This window comes from Pan paniscus, chromosome 9 (assembly GCF_029289425.2).
Source record: "Pan paniscus chromosome 9, NHGRI_mPanPan1-v2.0_pri, whole genome shotgun sequence".
NCBI classification, from domain to species: Eukaryota; Metazoa; Chordata; class Mammalia; order Primates; family Hominidae; genus Pan; species Pan paniscus.
The window spans coordinates 49822570-49846656 of record NC_073258.2 but is presented as its reverse complement, the minus strand read 5'-3'; the positions used below and the strand labels follow the sequence as shown (position 1 = coordinate 49846656).

Genomic DNA, 24087 nt, shown 5'->3' with positions numbered 1-24087 from the left:
GAGCAGAAATTAAATACATGCACTTATTTGATCACCTACACAGCTCAGTTTATTTCTTCAAAGGAAGAAGGAAGCTGACTAAAACATACATTTTTTTTTCTGAAGTTATTTTCCTCTTATTTCTGGTGTTAACCTGGTAAAATATTTTTTATTAAAAACGTATATTTTTAAAAAAAGAATATAACTGGCTGGGTGCAGTGACTCATGCCTGTAATCCCAGCACTTTGGGAGGCTGAGGCGGGTGGATCACCTGAGGTCAGGAGTTTGAGACCAGGCTGGCCAAGATGATGAAACCCCATCTCTACTAATAATACAAAAAAATTAGCCAGATGTGGTGGTGCACACCTGTAATCCCAGCTACTCAGGAGGCTGAGGCTGGAGAATCACTTAAACCCGGGAGGCGGAGGTTGCAGTGAGCCGAGATGGTGCCATTGCACTCCAGCCTGGGCAACAAGTGCGAAACTCCGTCTCAAAAAAAAAAAAAAAAAGAATATAACAAAGTAAACATAAAATTCAGGGTAGTGGTTATTTGTTGGGAGATGGAGAGGAGGAACCACATGTCTGGGATAATGACAATGACTTTCCTTGGCTAGAACTGGTGGATCATGTCTGTCATCCCAGCACTTTTGGAGGCTGAGGCTGGGGGACTGCTTGAGCCCAGAAGCTTGAGACCAGCCTGGGCAACATAGTGAGACCTCCTCTACAAAAATTAAAAAAAAAACAACATTAGCCAGGTGTGATGTTACATGCCTGTGGTTCCCGATACTCAGGAAGCAGAGGGGAGAAGATCACTTGAGCCCCTTAGGTCGAGGCTATGGTGAGCTGGGATTGCACCACTGCACTCCAGCTTGGGTGACAGAGTGAGATTTTGTCTTGGGGAAAAAAAGGATTTTCCTTGACCTAGATAGATTATGGCTATATGGATGTTTGCCTTTTAATTATTTTTTACTTGTATGTTTGTGTTTTGCGCACTATTCTGTGCGTTATATTAATTTTTTTTTTTTTTTTTTTTTTTTTGAGACGGAATCTTGCTCTGACGCCCAGGCTGGAGTGTAGTGGCGTGATCTCGGGTCACTGCAAGCTCTGCCTCCCGGGTTCACACCTTTCTCCTGCCTCATCCTCTTGAGTAGCTGGGACTACAAGTGCCCATCACCACGCCCGGCTAGTTTTTTTTGTATTTTTAGTAGAGACAGGGTTTCACCATGTTAACCAGGATGGTCTCAATCTCCTGACCTTGTGATCCACCCGCCTCGGCCTCCCAAAGTGCTGGGATTACAGGCGTGAGCCACCGCACCCGGCCTAAATATTTACAGTTTAGAAGCCTCACCAAATTGTACATGAAGGCATGGTAGTTTACGTGTGGGAAAAGGGAGGGATGAGAGATGAAACTTCAGCTTTGTCTGTGGCACTTTATTTTAAGACCGCAAGGCCAGGCATAGTGGCTCACCCCTGTAATCCCAGGACTTTGAGAGATGACCAAATGAGAGGATGGCTTGAGCCCAGGACTTCAAGACCACCTTTGGAAACATAGTGAGACCTTGTTTCAAAAAATAATAAAATATTTTAAGAAGGCAAGGCCGGGCTCAGTGGCTCATGCCTGTAATCACAGCAGTATGGGAGGCCGAGGCTGGTGGATGACTTGAGGCCAGGAGTTTGAGGCCACCCTGGGCAACATGGCAAAATCCCGTCTCTACTAAAAATACAGAAATTAGCCAGGCATGGTGGTGCATGCCTGTAATCTCAGCAACTCAGGAGACTGAGGCACGAGAATGGCTTGAACCCAGGAGGTGGAGGTTACAGTGAGCCGAGATTGTGCCACTGCACTCCAGCCTGGGCAACAGAGTGAGACTCTGTCTGAAAAAATAGAAGGAAGAAGGCAGGGGATGTTAAGCAAACAAAGGGCAAAATGTTAACATCGGTTTAGCCTTGGTGGTGGATGCATAGGTAAATTATTAATTTTTCTGCATGCTTGAGATTTTTTAATAAAATGTTTTTATTTTCCAAGTTCCAAAGAACTGGAAATCGAAATGTTTTTAAAACATCAAAGTTACTTTTTTTTTTGTTTTTGAGACGGAGTCTCACTCTGTCGCCCAAGCTGGAGTGCAGTGGTGTGATCTCGGCTCACTGCAACCTCCACCTCCTGGGTACAAGCACTTCTCCTGCCTCAGCCTCCCAAGTAGCTGGGATTACAGGTGCTCACCACCACGCCCTGCTAATTTTTGTATTTTTAGTAGAGACGGGGTTTCACCATGTTGGCTAGGCTGGTCTCGAACGCCTGACCTTGTGATCTGCCCACCTCGGCCTCCCAAAGTGCTAGGATTACAGGAGTGAGCCACCGTGCCAGGCCTATTTTTTTACTTCTAATGCTAAAGCTTGTAATATAATTTTGAATGTATGGATTTCTCATTTGCACCTATTACTATGTAGGCTAAACTGAATTAACCTTTAAGGAAGTCTTAGTATTTAGAACATACTTCTGGAGAAAGAATTGTTTATAAAGGGCAATTCTGGTGTTTTATAAAGGTGTTATGAATAAGAAGTCTATAGCATTTAGAACAATCCAAGGGAAGTTTCTGCAGCATGAATGTGATTCACAATATAAAACTAATGGGTTTTCTAGTTTATTCTATTTCCTAGTGGTACTAAGGGTATGTTTTTTTGTTTGTTTGTTTTTTGAAACGAGTCTCACTGTTGCCCCGGCTGGAGTACAGTGGCACGATCTCGGCTCACTGCAACCTCCGCCTCCCGGGTTCAAGCGATTCTCCTGCCTCAGCCTCCCGAGTAGCCAGGATTACAGGCATGTGCCACCATGCCCAGCTAAGTTTTTGTATTTTTAGTAGAGACGGGGTTTCACCACGTTAGCCAGGATGGTCTCGATCTCCTGACCTCGTGATCCGCCCGCCTTGGCCTCACAAAGTGCTGGGATTACAGGAGTGAGCCACCGTGCTCGGCTGAAGGGTATGTCACTGTTTGTGTAACTCTCAAAAAATGTAGCAGTAGGCTAAGAGTTGTGACTCACTCCTGTAATCCAGCACTTTGGGAGGCCAAGGTGGGCGGATCACCTGAGGTCAGGAATTTGAGACCAGCCTGGCCAACACCAGTGAAACCCTGTGTCTACTAAAAATACAAAAATTAGCTGGGAGTGGTGGTGGACACCTGTAATCCCAGCTACTCAGGAGGCTCAGGCAAGTGAATCACTTGAACCCAGGAGGCAGAGGTTGCAGTGAGCTGAGATGGCACCACTGCACTCCAGCCTGGGCAACAGAGTGAGACTCCATCTCAAAAAAAAAACTAGCAGTATTGGCTGGGCACAGTGGCTCACACCTGTAATCCTAGTGCTTCTGGAGGCCAAGGTGGCAAGATTACTTGAGGTCGAGAGTTGGAGACCAGCTTAGGCAACATAGGAAGAACCCCATCTCTACAAAAAATAATAAATAAATAAATAATTAGGCCAGGCGCAGTGGCTCACACCTATAATCCCAACACTTTGGGAGGCTGAGGTGGGAGGATTGGTTGAGCCTAGGAGTTCCAGACCAACCTCTAGGCAACATGGTGAGACCCCATCTCTACAAAAAATTAAAAAACAGAATTAGCTGGGTGTTGTGGCATGCACCTGAAGTCCCAGCTCCCTGGGAGGCTGAGGTGGGAGGACCACTTGTGCTGGAGAGGTTGAGGCTGCAGTGAGCTGTGATTACACCACTGCACTCCAGCCTGGGCAACAGCGAGACCCTGTCTCTAAAAAATTGCATATATATATAAACATAGCAACAGTTCCTGCAGTCCTCAGTGTACTTTTTAAGGCCTTAACATAGCCCCCAATTCTAATGTTTTTTTTTTTTGAGGCAGTCTCACTCTGTTGACCAGGCTGGAGTGCAATGGCACGATCTCGGCTCACTGCAACCTCCGCCTCCTGGGTTCAAGCAATTCTCCTCCCTCAGCCTCCTGAGTAGCTGGGATTACAGGCATCTGCCACCATGCCCGGCTGATTTTTTGTATTTTTAGTAGAGACGGGGTTTCACCGTGTTCTCAATCTCCTGACCTCGTGATCCGCCCCCCTCGGCCTCCCAAAGTGCTGGGATTACAAGCGTGAGCCACCGCGCCCGGCAGGACTCAGTGAAATTGTTGCTGTTACTTCCATGAAATTTACATATGGAAAGGCAGTTGTCATCTAGCCAAAGAGGTTTATGTATAGACTTAGAGAAAAAGAGAAAGTGCTGCTTGAGACTAAGTTACTTTATGTAACTGTAAAGTAAGACAAACTTGAGGTAACCAGGTACCCTGAATATGTTCCAAATGTAGTCCAGTGAAATATTACAGGGTTGGTACTACACTTAGCATCCAAAGCTGCTTGTACAGTCAAGAAGAAGGATATATGCAGGGCTGAGAAAATTATTAACCTTTACAAGAAATAATTTTGTAAACTGAACAAGAATTAAAATGAAATTCAGGAAATGTAGAAGACAGGTTAGATAATTATATCGATGGAGTAAATAACAAAGTATAGAAACAAGTGAAAATTTAGAGACCTGAAGCTATTAGAATTAATTCTAGCCAAGGACCTGGAATTTGGTCAAAATACATTACTTTGCTTTATCTTCACATTTGTTCTCTTGCCCATGATTTTTTTAAACACAATTCTTTTTACAAGAGAAAATGTTGTCTATTTTTAAAATCTGATATGGCTAGAAAATAATAAAACTGACATTAAAAAATAAGAAAACAATAAAACGTGGTTACACAAGAAGGAGCTCTCAATTGATAATTTTATTTTCACCTAGCTCACATTCTATTTCCAAAATACGCCACAAAAAATTCCTCTTGCAAGAATTTTTCTCTGGGCTCTGGCAGTATTCATGATCTCTTCTCTAGAAGAGAAAAAAAAAAACCTCTTGCTTATTTTAGAAACCATCAGATACAAAGGAGAAAGTGAGGCGATTTCAGCTCTTCAGACTTAATATCAATTCTCTGTCCTTTTATGCAGGGAAGAAAAGAGTCTTGCCCTAATTTGGTATTGGTCATGCGTTTTCCATGAGAAAAGTGGGAACCCTGGGCTATGTTTTTACTGACTTATTTTCTGTTAAAACTGAAAGTTCTTGGCCAGGCGCAGTGGCTCATGCCTGTAATCCCAGCACTTTGGGAGGCCGAGGCGGGTGGATCAGCTGAGGTCAGCAGTTTGAGACCAGCCTGGCCAACATGGTGAAACACTGTCTCTACTAAAAATACAGATGTTAGCCAGGCGTGGTGGTGGGCGCATGTAATCCCAGCTACTCAGGAGGCTGAGGCAGGAGAATCGCTTGAATCTGGGAGGTAGAGGTTGTAGTGAGCTGAGATTGAACCATTGCACTCCAGCAGTGAGCCGAGATTGCACCATTGCACTCCAGCTGGGTGACAAGAGTGAAACTCCATCTAAAAAAAAAAAACAAAGTTCTTGAATTTTCTTTTTTGTTGTTGTTTTTATTTTGTAATTATTTCTTTAAATTTATTATTATTTTTTTAGAGACAAAGTCTCACTATGTTGCCCAGTCTGGTCTTGAATTCCTGGGCTCAAGCAGTCCTCCCTCTTCGGCCTTCCAAAGTGTTGGGATTACAGGCGTGAGCCACTGCGCATGTTCCCTTTTCGTTTTTGGGGTTTTTTTGTTGTTTTTTTTGAGACAGAGTTTCACTCTTGTTGCCCAGGCTGGAGTGCAATGGCATGGTCTCGGCTCACTGCAGCTTCCACCTACCGGGTTCAAGCAATTCTCCTGCCCCAGTTTCCCACGTAGCTGGGATTACAGGCACCCACCACCACGCCCAGCTAATTTTTGTATTTTTAGTAGAGAGGGGGTTTTGCCATGTCAGCCAGGCTGTTCTCAAACTCCTGATGTCAGGTGATCTGCCTGCCTCAGCCACGCAAAGTGCTGGGATTACAGGCATGAGGCACCATGCCCGGCCCCTTTTCTTTTTTTCTGAGATGGAGTCTTGCTCTGTTGCCCAGGCTGGAGTGCAGTGATGTGATCTCAGCTCACTGCAGTCTTTGCCCCCTGGGTTCAAGCAATTCTCCTGTCTCAGCTTCCCAAGTAGCTGGGATTACAGGCGCCCGCCACCAAGCCCGGCTAATTTTTGTATTTTTAGTAGAGATGGAGTTTCACCATGTAGGCCAGGCTGGTCTCAAATTCCTAACCTCAGGTGATCCCCCTGCCTTGGCCTCCCAAAGTGCTGAGATTATAGGCGTGAGCTACCGCACCCAGCCTTCCCTTTTCTTTTTTTTTTTTTTGAGACGGACTCTTGCTCTGTCACCTGAGCTGCAGTGCAGTGGCATGATCTTGGCTCACTGCAACCTCTGCCTCCCGGGTTCAAGTGATTCTCCTGCCCCAGCCTCCCTAAGAGCTGGGATTACAAGCGTGCGCCCCAATGCTCCGCTAATTTTTGTATTTTTAGTAGAGATGGGGTTTCACCATGTTGGCCAGGCTAGTCTTGAACTCCTGACCTCAGGTGATCTGCCCACCTCGGCCTCCTAAAGTGCTGGGATTACAGGCATGAGCAACCACACCTGTCCCCTTTTCTTTTTTCAAAGAAGAGTTTTCATGACCATTTGCTTTTCTTCCAACTGACCAATATGTTAAACTTAGCAACAAATTTATCTTGGAGATCCATATTTCCAGTTGATTAATGAGTAGAAGTTAACTGAAGATTTGCAGCTTAAAAAAAAAAAAAAAAAAAACTTTAAAAAAACTTCAGCTAATTTACTTTCTGTCAGTAGAGTTTTCATTTTATGTCTTCTTTCACATGACACTGTAATAACCCTAATCATCCTTTTTCTTTTTTTCTATAGCATTACCAGGAGAGTGACAAGGGTGAGGTATGTTGGAGCTGATTTCTAAGCATGAGGGCCTTTCCCTTGCAAGTTATTACTGCTTTTGGGGCCTCTTTTGGAGAAAAGCCAAGTAGTCAGTCTCCTATTGATCTCAGTGAGTGTTGTCCTATGGGGTGGCCACCAGTTTGGACAGTTCTGTTTGAAACCATCAGGATGGCTGGGCATGGTGGCTCATGCCTGTAATCCTAGCAGTTTTGGAGGCCAAGGTGGGAGGATCACTTGCATCTAAGAGTTTGAGACCAGCCTGGGCAACATAGACCCCTTCTCTACAGAAAATCAAAGATTAGCGGGGCCTGGTGGCACATACCTCTGTATCTCAGCTACATGGGAGGCTGAGGTGGGAGGATCACTTGAGCCCAGGACATCAAGACTGCAGTGATCCATGATCACATCACTGCACTCCGCCTGAGTGACAGAGCGAGACCCTATCTCAAAAGAAATAAAAAGCGTCAAGATCGGCCGCCCATGGTGGCTCATGCCTGTAATCCCAGCACTTTGGGAGGCCGAGGCAGGTGGAGATCACGAGGTCAGGAAATCGAGACCATCCTGGCTAACACGGTGAAACCCCGTCTCTACTAAAAATACAAAAATTAGCAGGGCGTGGTGGCAAGCACCTGTAATCCTAGCTACTTGGGAGGCTGAGGCAGGAGAAGCACTTGTACCCAGGCGGTGGAGCTTGCAGTGAGCCGAGATTGTGCCACTGCACTCCAGCCTGGGCGACAGAGCGAGACTCTGTCTCAAAAAAAAAAAAAAAAAAAAAAATCAAGATCTCTATTTTCTTTGATTTTGATTTCCAGGAGTTAGGACCTGGAAATGTACAGAAAGAAGTCTCATCTTCCTTTGACCACGTTATCAAGGAGGTAAGAGATGAATTACATCCTGTGCTGTTTGCCCAGATCAAACTGTGGTGTTGCAACTATGGAATCAGAATCATCAGGCCTGTGTGTTCAGTGTCTGTTCCCAAATGAAATTAAACCTTCAAATTAATTTGGGCTTTACTACATGTATAACATTAAAAAGAGGATCAGTGCTTGCTGTTCAGAATAGATGCATTTCAAGAAAACTCATTTTGCCCACACATTCCGTCTTTAGAATACTGAAAGTCTTCCTAATAGTGTTGAAAACCTCAGGAATAAAAGTGTTAAAATAGGCCAGGTGTGGTGGCTCACGCCTGTAATCCCAGCACTTTGGGAGGCCAAGGCAGGAAGATCACTTGACCCCAGGAGTTAGAGACCAGCCTATGCAACATAGTGAGACTTCCTCTCTACAAAAAAAATAGAAAAATTAGCTAGGTGTGTGGTGGCACATATCTGTAGTCCCAGGTACTCGAGAGGCTGCGGTGAGAAGATGACTTAAGCCCAGGAAGTTGAGGCTGCAGTGAGCTATGATTGTGCCACCATACTCCAGCCTGTGTGATAGAGCAAGACCTTGTCTTTAGAAAAAAGTATTAAAATAGCGACCAGGCCCTTTGTATGTTGGATAGTATCTATGCAGAAAGGCTCTTTTGACATTTTTCTGACTCTGAAAAGTTCCTCATCACCCATTTCCCACCCCCATATGCTGCCATAGGTGTTTCTGTGCCTGGCTTTCAGAACTATTCTCTTATTACTTAAGTCTTCACATTGTCTTAATTGTCATTAATGAAGTCACAATTATCCAGGAAATGCAGCCATCCAAAATACATATTCCAAAGGCCGGGCGCAGTGGCTCACGCCTGTAATCCCAGCACTTTGAGAGGCCAAGGCGGGCGGATCACCTGAGGTTGGGAGTTCGAGACCAGCCTGACCAACGTGGAGAAACCCCGTCTCTACTAAAAATACAAAAATTAGCCAGGCATGGTGGCGCATGTCTGTAATCCCAGCTACTTGGGGGGCTGAGGCAGGAGAATCGCTTGAACCCGGGAGGCAGAGGTTGTAATGAGCCAAGATTGCACCATTGCACTCCAGCCTGGGCAACAGGAGTGAGACTCCTTCTCAAAAAAAAAAAAAAATATATATATATATATTCCAAAACAAACATTACTAAAGGTCTGGAAACCAGATAAATTAGCTCTATTTTCTGTAAATTTTCATGAAATTAGTTTGTTTAAAAGCAGGGATATGGCCGGGCGTGGTGGCTTACACCTGTAATCCCAACACCTTGGGAGGCCGAGGCGGGCGGATCACGAGGTCAGGAGATTGAGACCACCCTGGCTAACACGGTGAAACCCCATCTCTACGAAAAATACAAAAAAATTAGCTGGGCATGGTGGCAGGCGCCTGTAGTCCCAGCTACTTGGGAGGCTGAGGCAAGAGCATGGCGTGAACCTGGGAGGTGGAGCTTGCAGTGAGCCAAGACTGCGCCACTGCACTCCAGCCTGGGGAACAGCGAGACTCCCTCTCAAAAAAAAAAAAAAAAAAAGCAGGGATAGATGTATTACTATGCAATTAGTATTTTCCTTAGTTTGCCCATCCAGTCCCATAGGATCTTATGCCCTTGGAGAAGGGGTGAGGGCTGTCTTAAAACTCAGTGACTAGGCCGGGTGTGGTGGCTCACACCTATAATCCCAGCACTTTGGGAGGCCGAGGCGGGCAGATCATGAGGTCAGGCGTTCAAAACCAGCCTGGCCAACATGGCGAAATCCCATCTCTACTAAAAATACAAAAAAAATTAACTGGGCATGGTGGTGGGTGCCTGTAATCCCAGCTACTCAGGAGGCTGAGGCGGGAGAATCGCTTGAACCTGGGAGGTGGAGGTTGCAGCAAGCTGAGATCGCACCACTGCACTCCAGCCCGGGCAACAGAGCAAGACTCTGTCTCAACAAAAAAGAAAAGAAAAAACTCAGTGACCATAAAGATACTGTTTAAATGCAAAAGCCGGCCGGGCACGGTGGCTCATGCCTGTAATCCCAGCACTTTGGGAGGCCGAGGTGGGCGGATCATGAGGTCAGGAGATCGAGACCATCCTGGCTAACACGGTGAAACCCTGTCTCTACTAAAAAATACAAAAAAAAAAAAAATTAGCCGGGCATGATGGCGGGTGCCTGTAGTCCCAGCTACTTGGGAGGCTGAGGCAGGAGAATGGCGTGAACCCGGGAGGCGGAGCTTGCAGTGAACCGAGTTCGCGCCACTGCACTCCAGCGTGGGTGACAGAGCGAGACTGTCCTAAAAAAAAAAAAAAATGCAAAAGCCAATGGTAGACCTGCTTACATTTACAATCCCAGAACCTAAATGCAAAGATTATAATTTAATTTTCTTTATTACTTCCTTACAGAGCCCTAGAGTAGAAAGATAAACTAGGAAAAACACAGCAGCTCTAAGATACTGCACAGTTAACTGGGTTGTAGTCACAAAACAAAATTGTTCTCTTCTCCCAAAAATGTGAGTAGAGACTAAATGGAGCCTGTCATTTATCTAGAATGATATCAGACTCTCCAAAATCACTTACCAATAAGAGAGCAACTTAATAATCTCAATAAAGGCCTCATATTTTTTATTTCAGCTTAATGACTGTTTGTTGGTGACCTTTCCTGTTTCTTTATTTTTTTCTCTTACCTGTAAAATTGAGAAAACAACAGAAGCCTGCTTTGCAGAGAAATTTTGAGAAGTAACTATAATAGAACATTGAGATCCATGAGTGAAAAGTATGATAAAATGACAATGAATGAGATCTTTCACATCGCATTCAAACTCTTCTTGACTCCAGCCAGGGCAGGAGGGCTGTGTCATTCACTTTCTTATCCTATACCACGATATCCACCCACATTCCTTCTCACAGGCATTTGAGTGTCATTTGTTTAGATTTCAGAAGTGTGTGTTGATTGTTTCTAGACAACTCGAGAGATGATCGCTCGTTCTGCTGCTACCCTCATCACACATCCCTTCCATGGTATGTTTGCAGTTGACAACTGACCTTTCTTTTATGACCTGATCTCTCCTGACCACTTAGATAGGTTGACGTGGGAGTTGACTAAAATGCCTTGCCTGCATGTTTTTGTTTGCTTGCTTGTTTTGGCTTTTATCCAATTTATCCAGATAGCAAAATGTCTTTAGGTGGAAAATCTTTTTTTTCCAGGGCTATCAAAATCTATCTTAACGTAGTTTTTTTTTTTGTTTTTTTGTTTTTTGTTTTTGAGACGGAGTTTCACTCTTGTTGCCCAGGCTGGAGTGCAATGGCACAATCTTGGCTCACTGCAACCTCAGCCTTCCGGGTTCAAGCAATACTCCTGTCTCAGCCTCCTAAGGAGCTGGGATTACAGGTGCATGCCACCACGCCTGGATAATTTTTGTATTTTTAGTAGAGATGGGGCTTCATCATATTGGTCAGGCTAGTCTTGAACTCCTGACCTCAGGTGATCCGCCCACCTCGGCCTCTCAAAGTGCTGGGATTACAGGCGTGAGCCACCGCACCTGGCCTTAACATAGTTGTAAACATCTTTTCTCTATATTCCACAGTGATCACTCTGAGATCTATGGTACAGTTCATTGGCAGAGAATCCAAGTACTGGTAAGTATTTTTGTTTTCACATACTCAAGGAGATCTTTTGAAGCCAAAGTACTAGAATAATACTACTTTGTATTTTTATGATACCTTACAATTTGTAGAACAAATTCGTATCTGATGTCATTTGATCTGCACAAAAAACAATAAAATGGGAGAAAATATACCCAGGCAGGTTTAATAGCCTACTTAGGATTTCAGAGTAAGTTGCAGAGCCCCTGACTCCATATGACTATACCCCTAGGTAGTTAATATTTTCACTTCTATCTCCAAATTTAGCTATCTTTGCAGAGTGAGAGAGTGCTAGAAAAGTGTGAGGGAAGGAGGTCGTGGATTTGACCTTGTCCAATGTGATAATTGAAATTATTTTGTTTATAGCTCCAAAAGAATCTTAATATATTTTACCTTTTCTTCTTGTGTACGTAGTGGACTTTTTGATTCCATAATAACCATCTATCGGGAAGAGGGCATTCTAGGATTTTTCGCGTGAGTAAATGTTGATTAGTGTGTAATTTTTGCATGAGTGGGAAACGTTTTCTGAAAGTAAGAATAGTGAGTCTTTGTTTAATCCTTGGGGAAAACGTACTCCCTGGGCTTACCTCACGTTACATTCGATTTAGGCCCCTTATTTTTTTTTCTTTTTTCTCTGCAGAAAGGCATATTTAGGCCCCATATGACTAGAATTATCTTGTAAAGATCCCAAACCTTTACTTCTAGATACTTAAAACATTTGAGGCCGGGCGTGGTGGCTCACGCCTGTAATCCCAGCACTTTGAGAGGCCAAGGCGGTTGGATCACCTGAGGTCAGGAGTTCAAGACCAGCCTGGCCAACATGGTAAAACCCCATCTCTAGGTGTGGTGCTGTGTGCCTGTAATTCCCAGCTACTCGGGAGGCTGAGGCAGGAGAATTGCATGAACCCGGGAGGTGGAAGTTGCAGTGAGCTGAGATTGCACCACTGTACTCCAGCCCGGGTGACAGAGTGAGACTCCGTCTCAAAAAAATAATAATAAAAAATAAATAAATAAGGAATTTCTTTTTTTAACAAAGGACTTAATTCCAAGTTTCTACCCTTGTAGTAAACTCCCAATTCTATATAGATAATAAAATGAGAAAAATTAAATGTTGAAAAATGGGGAAATCATCTTAACTTGTATTTTCCTTACCCTAAAAGAGTAAGTTTTTGCAAGGCTTGAATTTACTTTGGAAGAACTTAGACTACTACCCTCATTCTTCTATGAGGAAAAATTTTGCATCATTACCGAAATGGTGTTTTTTGTTTTTTGTTTTAATTTTCAGAGTATCTCCCCATACGGATTTTGAATATCATAAATACCCTGTGAGATAGGCAGGACAGCTATAATTAGTATCACTTTAGAGATTAAAAAACATTGATGCTCTGAGAGTTTCATCTGCTGCCTGTCACATCGCTGCTGAGTGCTAGAGCTGGCATTTGAAGCTGGTCTTCAATCCGTGGGGAAATGCTCTTCCCACTATTCCATGCTGCCTCACCTAGGTCACCCAGACCCTAGAAATGTGGTTTTTGATGCCTCTCATCTGTATCTGTACTTGGGACCATTCTTGCTTTGTAATTTTTCTCGTCTTTTGCTCTGCCAAATATGAATATCAGATAGCTTAGCAAAATCATTTTTTTAAGCTAGTCAAAGCAAAACAATATTTAAGTCTCTTCTGCAAAGCACCTCGCAAATCTTTTGCCTCCCTGCTTACAGTTATGAATAGTAAGGTGAGCCACTGAGGGTATAGCCGACCTGCATTTTAAACATAGGAACAAAAGTCACTGGAGATCAGCTTCAAGTACAGCTGTGTTAACGAGAATGAACTAGGTATGCGGGCTGGATTCTGGTGTTTGATGCCTTTTTCACTTCCCTAGAATGTTTTGTGACCTCTAATTATTTGACAAGCATTTGTACTGAAGAGCCTGTCGTGTTACTGATCACATTTTTTGGTTCTTATTTTTATTGTTTCTTCATGTAGGGGTCTTGTTCCTCGCCTTCTAGGTGACATCCTTTCTTTGTGGCTGTGTAACTCACTGGCCTACCTCGTCAATACCTATGCACTGGACAGTGGGGTAGGTTGTGACCTTCGTGAGATGTGCTCACCTTGGCTTTAATCTGGCAGCTAGATTAGCTTTTAAAGTAAGATGGGCCAGGCGCGGTGGCTCACACCTGTAATCCCAGCACTTTGCAAGGCTGATGCGGGCGGATCACCTGAGATCAAGAGTTCAAGACAAGCCTGGCCAACATGGTGAAACCTCATCTCTACTAAAAATACAGAAAAAATTAGCTGGGCGTGGTGGTGCGTGCCTGTAGTCCCAGCTACTCGGGAGGCTGAGGCAGGGGAATTGCTTGAACCCAGGAGGCGGAGGTTGCAGTGAGCCAAGATCGCGCCACTGCATTCCAGCCTGGGTGACAGAGGGAGACTCCATTTCAAAAAATAAATAGTAAATAAATAAACAAGATGACAGTTTGCTACATGCCAGACTGAACAATTATATAGCTAAAAATTATCAAATTTTCAAATGCTAATGAAATGAGCATACTGTTCACTGTAGAACGATACACGTTAAAAGTCCCTAAGATGTGACAGAGTATACCCAAGAGACTTAGCCCTGTGTTACTTCAGGGCTTTAAAGAGATCACTTCTTTACTGATACTTAACTTGAGAGAACCTGGGAAAGCAGGACATCTTTATGGTATATCGGGAGCTTTTCATCTAATCTGGACTTAAGAGGGTGCCTGTATTGGGCTTTCTAGAAACCTCAGCCTTTTGAGAATCAGTCTTATCTAGAAGTTGTCTTTCTTATCTCAGCCATTGTGGGGCCTCTTGTATGTCGGCAGCTCCATAGCATGATGATAAATTGAACACATCACAGGGTATATGACTAAATCCATGTTGTAAACCTCTTGAGTACAGAGAGGGATTTTCTTCAACGCATCTGGTAGAAAGCTAGCTGTGTAAAACAAAGGTAGTGAATTGTCCCTTAGATATACTATAAATGTGGTTTTCCAGGGACTGTATTTCTAGGATGTGTGAAAAGGTTATCAATCTCATTTTCTTTAGTATTTGAAATCCTTTTACATTCGTCCCTAAAGCATTTTAGTATAATATGAATTTGTCTGTTAATATTGAATCAGGTTGATCATTTTGACCACTGCCTTATTATTCTAATAATCAGTGTTTTATGGTTTTGTCCTCAAAATTAGTTTTAGACAGGTGTGGTGGCTCATGCTGTAATCCCAACACTTTGGGAGGCTGAAGTGGGAGGGTCACTTGAGCCCAGGAGGTCAAGGTTGTGAGATCACAGCTCACTGCACCTCCAGCCTGGGCAACAAGAGAGATCAGATCCTGTCTCAAAAAAAAAAAAAAAAAAAATTAATTTTCAAGCTGTCAAACTGATAATTTAGAGATAGACTATATTGACATGGAGAGCAAGGCACAGTAGCTCCAGCCTGTGATTCCAGCGACTCTGGAGGCTTAGGTGGGAGGTTTGCCTGAAGCCAGGAGTTTGAAACCAGCCTAGGCAACATAGCAAGACACCGTCTCTTAGCTGGGCATAGTGGCTTATGCCTATAATCTCAGCACTTTGAGAGGTCAAGGTGGGAGGATCTCTTGAGCCCAGGAGTTTGAGACCAGCCTGGGCAAACATAGGGAGACCCTTATCTCAAAAAAAAAAAAGACACCATTTCTTAAAAAATATTTTGAAATTAGCTGGGCGTGGTGATGTGTGCTTCAGGAGGTCACTGCATTTCAGCCTGGGTGACAGAGTGAGACACTGTCTGAAAGAAGAAAAGAAAAGAAAAGGAAAAAAGAATATATTGATGTGTTGTAGTGTTGTAGGCAATTAATTTAAGGCTCTTTTCCTGTTTTAGGTTTCTACCATGAATGAAATGAAGAGTTATTCTCAAGCTGTCACAGGAGTGAGTTTTTTAAAATCCTTTTAACCTTCTAGGAATAGTTGTGTTTTGTTTTGTTTTCCTTTTAAATCTGGCTTGTGTCATCACTGCTTTAAGATAACCAGATGTCTCACTGGGACATCTCCCTGAAATTTGTTATATTTGTCAAAGGTAAGAATAACTCAGTTTTCGGCCAGGCGCCGTGGCTCATGCCTGTAATCCTAGCATTTTGGGAAGGTGAGGTGGGCGGATCACCTGAGGTCAGGAGTTCGAGACCAGCCTGGCCAACATGATGAATCCCCGTCTCTACTAAAAATACTAAAATTAGCCGAGCGTGGTGGTGCATGCCTGTAATCCCAGCTACTCGGGAGGCTGAGGCAGGAGAATCACTGGAACCTGGGAGATGGAGGCTGCAATGAGCTGAGATCACGCCACTGCACTTCAGCCTGGGCGACAGAGTGAGACTCCATCTCAAAAAAAAAAGAGAGAATAACTCAGTTTTCGAAGGAACCACAGACTCACATGTGAAAATAAAGAGAGTAAGGCAGAGCCCCTGCCTCACATCCTGCATGGTTTGGTACTGCTTAGCTTTCATAAGGGGCGTGCCTTTCCTCCAAAATAATATTGTTCAGGCCAGACATGGTGGCTCACACCTGTAAACCCAGCACTTCGGGAGGCCAAGGAAGGAGGATCACTTGAGGCCAAGAGTTCAAGACCAGCCTGGGCAACTGAGCAAGACCCCATTTCTACAAAAGTGAAAAAAAAAAAAAAAAGCTGGGGCAGGCGCGGTGGCTCACTCCTGTAATCCCAGCACTTTGGGAGGCTGAGGTCGGGAGTTCGACACCACCTTGGCCAATTTGGAGAAATCTCATCTCCACTAAAACTACAAAATTAGCTGGGCATGGTGGTGCATGCCCGTAATCCCAGCTACTTGGGAGGCTGAGGCAGGAGAATCGCTTGAACCCCAGGAGGCGGAGGTTGCAGGAGAATCGCTTGAACCCAGGAGGCGGAGGTTGCAGTGAGCCAATATCACACCATTACACTCCAGCGTGGGCAACAAGAGGGAAACTCCGTCTCAAAAAAAAAAAAAAGTTGGGTATGGTGGCGTGCGCCTATAGTCCCAGCTACTCAGGATCAGAGAATTCTTCTGGCCTTTTGTTAAAATGTTGGATGCAGTGGTGTGCTAAGAGGAAGAAGCATCTCCAGGCTCAAAACTGTAACTGTTGTCTTTCCAGGGTACCGATGAAGCGAGACAAGTGTTAGAGTGTCTCACCGCAGTGGCACTAGGCCTTTAAGGTAAAGGAAAGGAGAATAAAGACTAGGAATGATCTAATAACAGCTGCCTTGTTTCCATTTTACAGTTTTTTGCGAGTATGTTGACCTATCCCTTTGTGCTTGTCTCCAATCTTATGGCTGTCAACAACTGTGGGTAAGCACTTTGTATTTCTTATTCTAGTAGGTGGTTGACTGTATGCTGACAGGCGGAGCAGCCTTGTAGAAATTTAGGAAAGATGAATGATCAGTATCAATCTCTGATTGGTATTTTTTTAAAAAGGGGGGGAGGAAAAGTATAATTGATACCATTAGAAGATTCCTAATTTTTTTCTTTGTATGCCCTATGCTGCAGCAGCAGCCTCAATTTGTATTTATTTATTAATTATTATTATTATTTATTTTTTTTTTTTGAGATGGAGTCTTGCTATGTTGCCCAGGCTGGAGTGCAGTAGCATGATCTCGGCTCACTGCGACCTCCACCTCCTGGGTTCAAGTGATTGTCCCGCCTCAGCCTCCTGAGTAGCTGGGATTACAGGCATTCGCCACCATGCCCAGCTAATATTTTTGTATTTTTGGTAGAGACAGGGTTTCACCATGTTGGCCAGGCTGGTCTCGAACTCCTGACCTCAAGTGATCCACCCGCCTCAGTCTCCCAAAGTGCTGGGATTACAGGCATGAGCCACCATGCCAGGCCAATTACTATTATTATTTATTGTTTTTGTTTTTGTTTTTGTTTTTGAGACAGAATCTCACTCTGTCACCCAGGCTGGAGTGCAGTGGTGCAGTCTCGCTCCATTGCAACAGACACCTCCTGGATTCAAGCAGTTCTCATGCCTCAGCTTCCCAAGAAGTTGTGATTACAGGCATGTGCCACCATGCTGGGCTAATTTTTTCATTTTTAGTAGAGATGTGGTCTCACTATGTTGGCCAGACTGGTCCCGAACTCCTGACCTCTGGTGATCTGCCTACCTCGGACTTCCAAAGCGCTGGAATTAAAGGCGTGAGCCACTGCACCTGGCCTATTTTTATTTATTTTTAATTTTTTTAGAGATAGGGCTGCAATGTGGTGGTGAAGTCCTAGCTCACTGCAGCCTTGAACTCCTGAGCTCAAGGGATCCTCCTATCTCAGCTTCCCAAGTAGTTGGGAGTACATGTGCATGCCACCATGCCTGGCTAATTATTTTTTGTGAAGACACAGGGTCTTACTTTGTTGCCCAGGCTGTTCTTAAATTTCTAGGCTCAAGTGATTCTCCTTCCTCAGCCTCTTAAAGTGCTGGGATTACAGGGGTGAGCCACCATGCCCAGCCAACATATTGTTATTTTAAATCTTTATCTTTTCTATGAAAGTGACAAAAGGTGTATCAGGGATTAAATGACAATCCATACCTGTTTTTCCTAGGGGCTTTATGGAGAAAGTGAGTTTTAAAGAACCAGAATTAGGATATTTAGTCTATGGAAAGTTTGATGACCTTTTCTCTGTATTGGTTAGAAGGGCAGGTTTTGGTATAGTGGTAGACTCCATTGATTTCCAAATTCTAGATGCCAAGTGACTCTACTGAGTTAGGCAAAATTTTGCCTTTTTTTTTTTTTTTTTTGAGATGGAGTCTCACTCTGTTGCCCAGGCTGTAGTGCAGTGGTGCAATCTCGACTCACTGCAACCTCCACCTCCCAGGTTCAAGCGATTTTCCTGCCTCAGCCTCCTGAGTAGCTGGGATTACGGGTGCCCACCAGCATGCCTGGCTAATTTTTTGTATTTTTTTGTTGTTGTTATTGTTGAGACAGAGTCTTGCTCTGTTGCTCAGGCTGGATTGTGGTGGCGCGATCTTGGTTCACTGCATCCTCCACCTCCCGGGTTCAAGCATTTCTCCTGCCTCAGCCTCCAGAGTAGCTGGGATTATAGGCACTTGCCACCACCCCCGGCTAATTTCTGTATTTCTAGTAGAGACGGTGTTTCACCATGTTGGCCAGGCTGGTCTCGAACTCCTGACCTCAAGTGGTCTGCCCTCCTCGACCTCCTAAGGTGCTGGGATTACAGGCGTGAGCCACTGCACCCAGCCTTGCCTTTTTTGTTTAATTCAAAATTCTTTTCCCATATGGTACCTGACATATCATTAAACATGTTACTGTTTTCAAATAAGATCAGATAGCTATGTGGAGTTTTGAACATTTTACATTGTTTGTTTTCTGGTTTTGTTTGTTTCATGTTACTCCTGGCAAGCTGTGATGTTTTCTGATACGTAGAGCAACTGCTATTTTTTAGCACAGTGTAAACTTGAAGGATGAATTAAATGTATTATTATTATTTACAGTTTTTTCAAGATGAAGTGATTATACCTAAGTAGGAACATATATATCTACTGTTTATATCCGTTTTCATGTTTAGTTTCTTTGTGAACACCAGTTAGTTTTTAAATCCCCTTTCCCTGGTCTTTTTTTTTTTTTTTTTTTTTTTTAAAAAGACTGGTTCTTACTCTGTCACCCAGGCTGGAGTGCAGTAGTGCCATCTTGGCTCACTGCAACTTCCGCCTCCTGGGTTGAAGCAATTCGCATGCCTTAGCCTCCCGAGTAGCCAGGATTACAGGCATGCGCCACCATGCCAGCTCATGTTTTTGTATTTTCAGTAGAGATGGGGTTTCACCATGTTGGCCAGGCTGGTCTTGAACTCCTGACCTCAAATGATCCACCTGCCTTGGCCTCCCAAAAGTGCTGGAATTACAGGTGTGAGCCACCGTGCCCGGCCACCTTTCCCTGCTCTTTAATCATGTAAATGCTGTGTTCTGGAGTTTCATTTGCCCACAAAGGAAAAGTCTAAATGTTTTAGAAATTAAGGTTGAAGTTTATGTTTATTTATTTATTTGAAACCTAAATATAGGGGAAGAATTCTCTTTTGGATGCTTGATCTTTCCCCTGCTTCAATATGATTTGTTTCATTGAACTAAAATGATCTCTCAGGGAATCTTCTGTGCAGCAGAATATTTTGACAAGGTTTATCAACGTCTCAAGAGAATGGTTAATATTAACATGAATAGCTCCATGTTTTTTTCTATTTTAGTCTTGCTGGTGGATGCCCTCCTTACTCCCCAATATATACGTCTTGGATAGACTGTTGGTGCATGCTACAAAAAGAGGTATTTCTTTTTCTCTGTCTCTCTCATTTTATTTTGTTTTATTTTTATTTGTTTGTTTTCTTAAATATTGTCTCTGGAATCCCAAGTTAACTCTTGTAGCTCACTTTAGCTAGAGTTAGTCTAGTCTGCCAGTTAATGTACACTTTACAATGTTCTGTGTTTTCACTTTGGCATAATAGTAAAATGTGATGTTTAGAAATCATGAGCAGGAGTAATGAAGAAGAAAGAATCCCTAGATGAGACCTAGAAGCCATTTGAGTGCCCACATTCAACTTACAAATACGATCCAGGTAGATTATTATCCTGGTAAAATGATGGCCTTGATTTTAGACTCTTTTTTTCCCCCAAACTCACCTTTCATAACCACTTATTTGTCACAGTGGTATTGACAGAGCTGGTCTCATACTTCTAGAGTCTTGTTAGTGGATGATTTTGCCTAGATACCAATTTAGGGTTTGTTATTACTATGAGGTGTATAATCTGCAACAAAAAATTATTTATTATCTAGGCAAAGCTTTATTGGAAAATAAAATAATGGGCTGGGTGCAGTGGCTCACGCTTATAATTCTAGCACTTCGAGAGGTCTAGGTGGGCAAATTGCTTGAGCCTAGGAGTTTGAGACCAGTTGAGGCAACATGATGAGACCTCATCACTACAGAAAATACAAAAACTTAGCCAGGCATAGCACCTGTAGTCCCAGCTACCCAGGAGGCTAAGGTGGGAGGATCACCTGAGCCCGGGAGGTCAAGGCTGCAGTGAGCCAAGATTGCACCACTGCACTTCAGCCTGGGTGACAGAGTGAGACCCTGTATCCAAAAAAAGGAAAATAAAATAACGGCTAGGTATGGTGGCTCACGCCTATAGTTCCAGTTACTCAGGAGGCTGAGCCAGGAGGATCACATGAGTCCAGGAGTTTGAGGCCAGCCTGGGCAACACAGCCAGACGTGTCTCTTAACAAAAAACTACAGGCCAGGTGCAGTGGCTCACGGGTGTAATCCCAGCACTTTGGGAGGCCAAGGCGGGCAGATCACTTGAGGTCAGGAGTTTGAGACCAGCCTGGGCAACGCAGTGAAACCCCATCTCTACTAAAATACAAAAGAAATTAGCTGGGCGTAGCAGCGTGTGCCTGTAGTCCCAGCTACTGGGGAGGCTGAGGGAAGAGAATTGCTTTAACCCAGGAGGTGGAGGTTGCAGTGAGCCAAGATTGTGCCACTGCACTCCAGCCTGGGTGACAGAGCGAGACTCCATCTCAAAAAAAAAAAAAAAGACAATAACAACAACAAATGGATTGGCTGTGGGCTAAATTTAGCACAGGATCACTTAAAATGATTATCAGTTTAAAGCTGTTTTTGAAGGGGGGTCCACTTCTTAAAGGACTGCAGAAGAAAGCGTATAAAGAAGCTCTTTGTTGCATTATTTTATAGCACTAGTGATATATAAGAGAAAGGCCTTTGAAATCTGAATGAAAAGGCCTAAGTGTTGTTTGTAGTTGCTCTTGCTTAGTGTGCCCACAAAGCCCCTCTGTGAATCCAAGCTTGAATACTTGAATGATTTCAGTACAGACCTACTATGAACATTGTGCATTTCATTCTGAGTTTTACTCTCTATTGTACAGTGTGGTCCCTGTTTAAATGGAAAAAATGGCCTTTCCTTCCTTCCTTTTCTGACTAACACTCTGTTATAGGAAGAAAGCAGACAGAGAATGGATTACGGTGTCAAACACACTTAAAGTAGGAACAGTTGTTCCTGTAGGTGCTTACAACAACAGCAAATCTTGATTGGGCATTTACTGTATACCAGATATCATGCTAAGAGCTTTTCTTACATCAGCTCATGTAATCCTCAAAACAGCTGTGTGAGAATAGGTGTCATTCTTAATCACCCATTTCACATATGAAGAAACCGGGGGTTAGAGCAGTTTAGTGCCAATTACATAACGCAAGGTCACATGGCCTATATTTGGGAAGGCTCAGATTTATACTTCAGAGTGTACTCAGTTGCACTCAGAACATTATTACTTTATTTTTATTTACTTATTTGGTTCTTTATTTTTTAGAGACAAGCTCTGTCGCCCAGGCTGGTGTGCAGTGGTGGCATCACAACTCACTGTAGCCTCAAACTCCTGGGGTAAAGCAATCCTCCTACCTCAGCCTCCCAAGTAGCTAGGACTACAGGCATGCTTCCACCATGTCCTGTTAATTTTTTTGTTTTGTTTTGTTTTTGAGACAGGGTCTCGCTCTGTCACCCAGGCTGGAGTGCAGTGGCATGGTATTGGCTCACTGCAACCTCTGCCTCCTGGCTGAGGTCTCTGGCTCAAGTGATCGTCCCACCTCAGCATCCCAGGTAGCTTGGACTACAGGCACATACCGCTAAGCCCAGCTCATTTTTTTGTTTTTGTTTTTTTTTAATTTTATTATTATTATACTTTTAAGTTTTAGGGTACATGTGCACAACGTGCAGGTTTGTTACATATGTATACATGTGCCATGTTGGTGTGCTGCACCCATTAACTCATCATTTAGCATTAGGTATATCTCCTAATGCTATCCCTCCCCCCTCACCCCTGTTTTTTGTTTTTGTTTGTTTTTTTTTTGTTTTGTTTTTTGTTTTTGTTTTTTTTGAGACGGAGGCTTGCTCTGTCATCCAGGCTAGAGTGCAATGGCACGATCTTGGCTCACTGCAACCTTCACCTCCCAGGTTCAAGCAATTCCCCTGCCTCAGCCTCCTGAGTAGCTGGGATTACAGGTGTCCGCCACTACGCCTGGCTAATTTTTGTATTTTTAGTAGAGATGGGGTTTCACCATGTTAGTCAGGCTGGTCTCGAACTCCTGACCTCAGGTGATCTGCCTGCCTCAGCCTCCCAAAGTGCTGAGATTACAGGCGTGAGCCACCATGTCTGGCCAATTTTTTGTATTTTTTGTAGCAACGGGGTTTTGCCATGTTGTGCAGGCTGGTCTCAAATTCCTGAGCTCAAGTGATCCTCCTGCCTTGGTCTCTCAAAGTGCTAGGATTACCAGTGTGAACCATCGCACCCGGCCTTTAATTTTTTAATTTCTTGTAGAGATGGGGTCTTGCTATGTTGTCCAGGTTGTTATTACTTTGATTATAAGATTTTATAAGTAGTCCTTAGAAACATGATTTCATTTCATTAAGAAATAAATAGGCCGGGTATGGTGGATCACACCCGTAATCCCTGCACTTTTGGGAGGCCAAGATAGGCGGATCACTTGAGGTCAGGAGTTTGAGACCAGCCTGGCCAATATGGTGAAACCCCACCTCCACTAAAAGTACAAAAATTAGCCAGGCATGGTGGCGCGTTCCTGTCCCAGCTACTTAGGAAGCTGAGGCAGGAGAATCGCTTGAACCTGGGAGGCAGAGGTTGCAGTGAGCCGAGATTGCACCACTGCACTACAGCCTGGGCAACAGAGCGAGACTCCATCTCAAAAAAGAAAAACAAAGAAATAAATGAAAGCTAGCACTTACTGAATGTTAGGCACTGTTCTACATGACTCATTTGCTAAGCCAGGTGGAAAGTGGCAAAGCCAGAATCCAACCTGGGCGTTCTGTCTGCCCAGAGTAAGAACTTAATAAGGAGAAATTGTAGTTAGTTCATAGTAGCTCAGCCTTTCAGAGAATACTAATCCTTGTTCTGTAGTGATAGTCCCAGTTTTGTCCTAGATTTAGTCACGTCTCCCAGTTGGACCTCTTTGCTGATTTGGATTGGCTGATCTCATCTCGCTAGATATTATTTGTGTTTTGTTTTGTTTTGTTTTCCAGGGGAATATGAGCCGAGGAAATAGCTTATTTTTCCGGAAGGTCCCCTTTGGGAAGACTTATTGTTGTGACCTGAAAATGTTAATTTGAAGATGTGGGGCAGGGACAGTGACATTTCTGTAGTCCCAGATGCACAGAATTATGGGAGAGAATGTTGATTTCTATACAGTGTGGCGCGCTTTTTTAATAATCATTTAATCTTGGGAAAATTCAGGTGTTTGGTGTCTGCCTTTTTTGTTCTTTTTTCCAGCACGACATAACTTACCACTGATACTCCCCCTTTAGTTATTCTGAATTAGGATATTTTTGCTCCAAATTCTTATTTTACTTAACCAGAAGGGAAAAAAAGTTGTATTTTCCTGAAGCTACAGGCACTTTGTCATGTGATTTTTGAGTCTCAATTTAAGGCTTTGTAAAATGAAGAGTAGAATTCCAAGAAGAATGAGAAATAATTTTGTAAAACTTAACAAAATCACTAAATTAAACTATATGGGAGGTTATGAATTACTTTTTCTTGGGTAGACCCTAAAATGTCAGTAGCATGCACCAGAATCTGACTCCCATTATGCTTCTAAGCACATTTCATTGACCTTGTCTCTCATACTTCAAGAAAAGGACAGTACATTGCTACATTACCCTAGAAAGTCTGTGTGAGGATCTGCCCCT

The 24087-nt window shown here is 43.6% G+C and overlaps 1 protein-coding gene across 2 annotated transcripts in view; it reads left to right on the top strand.

Moving 5' to 3' along the window:
* Nucleotides 1–23634, top strand: part of MTCH2 (mitochondrial carrier 2) — a 28496-nt gene extending 4862 nt beyond the window's left edge. The window contains exons 4-13 of one of the 2 annotated variants that reach the window (XM_003815172.5): nt 6812–6838; nt 7651–7713; nt 10663–10720; nt 11287–11338; nt 11759–11818; nt 13326–13419; nt 15221–15268; nt 16606–16673; nt 19572–19647; nt 23425–23634. In XM_003815172.5, coding sequence (XP_003815220.3) covers nt 6812–6838; nt 7651–7713; nt 10663–10720; nt 11287–11338; nt 11759–11818; nt 13326–13419; nt 15221–15268; nt 16606–16673; nt 19572–19647; nt 23425–23511 — 633 coding nt within the window. In that variant the 3' untranslated portion in view covers nt 23512–23634. Of the gene's footprint in view, nt 1–6811; nt 6839–7650; nt 7714–10662; nt 10721–11286; nt 11339–11758; nt 11819–13325; nt 13420–15220; nt 15269–16605; nt 16674–19571; nt 19648–23424 lie in introns of those variants that run through there. The other variant, XM_063608486.1, reaches the window with a different exon arrangement.
* Nucleotides 23635–24087: the final 453 nt, after the last annotated feature.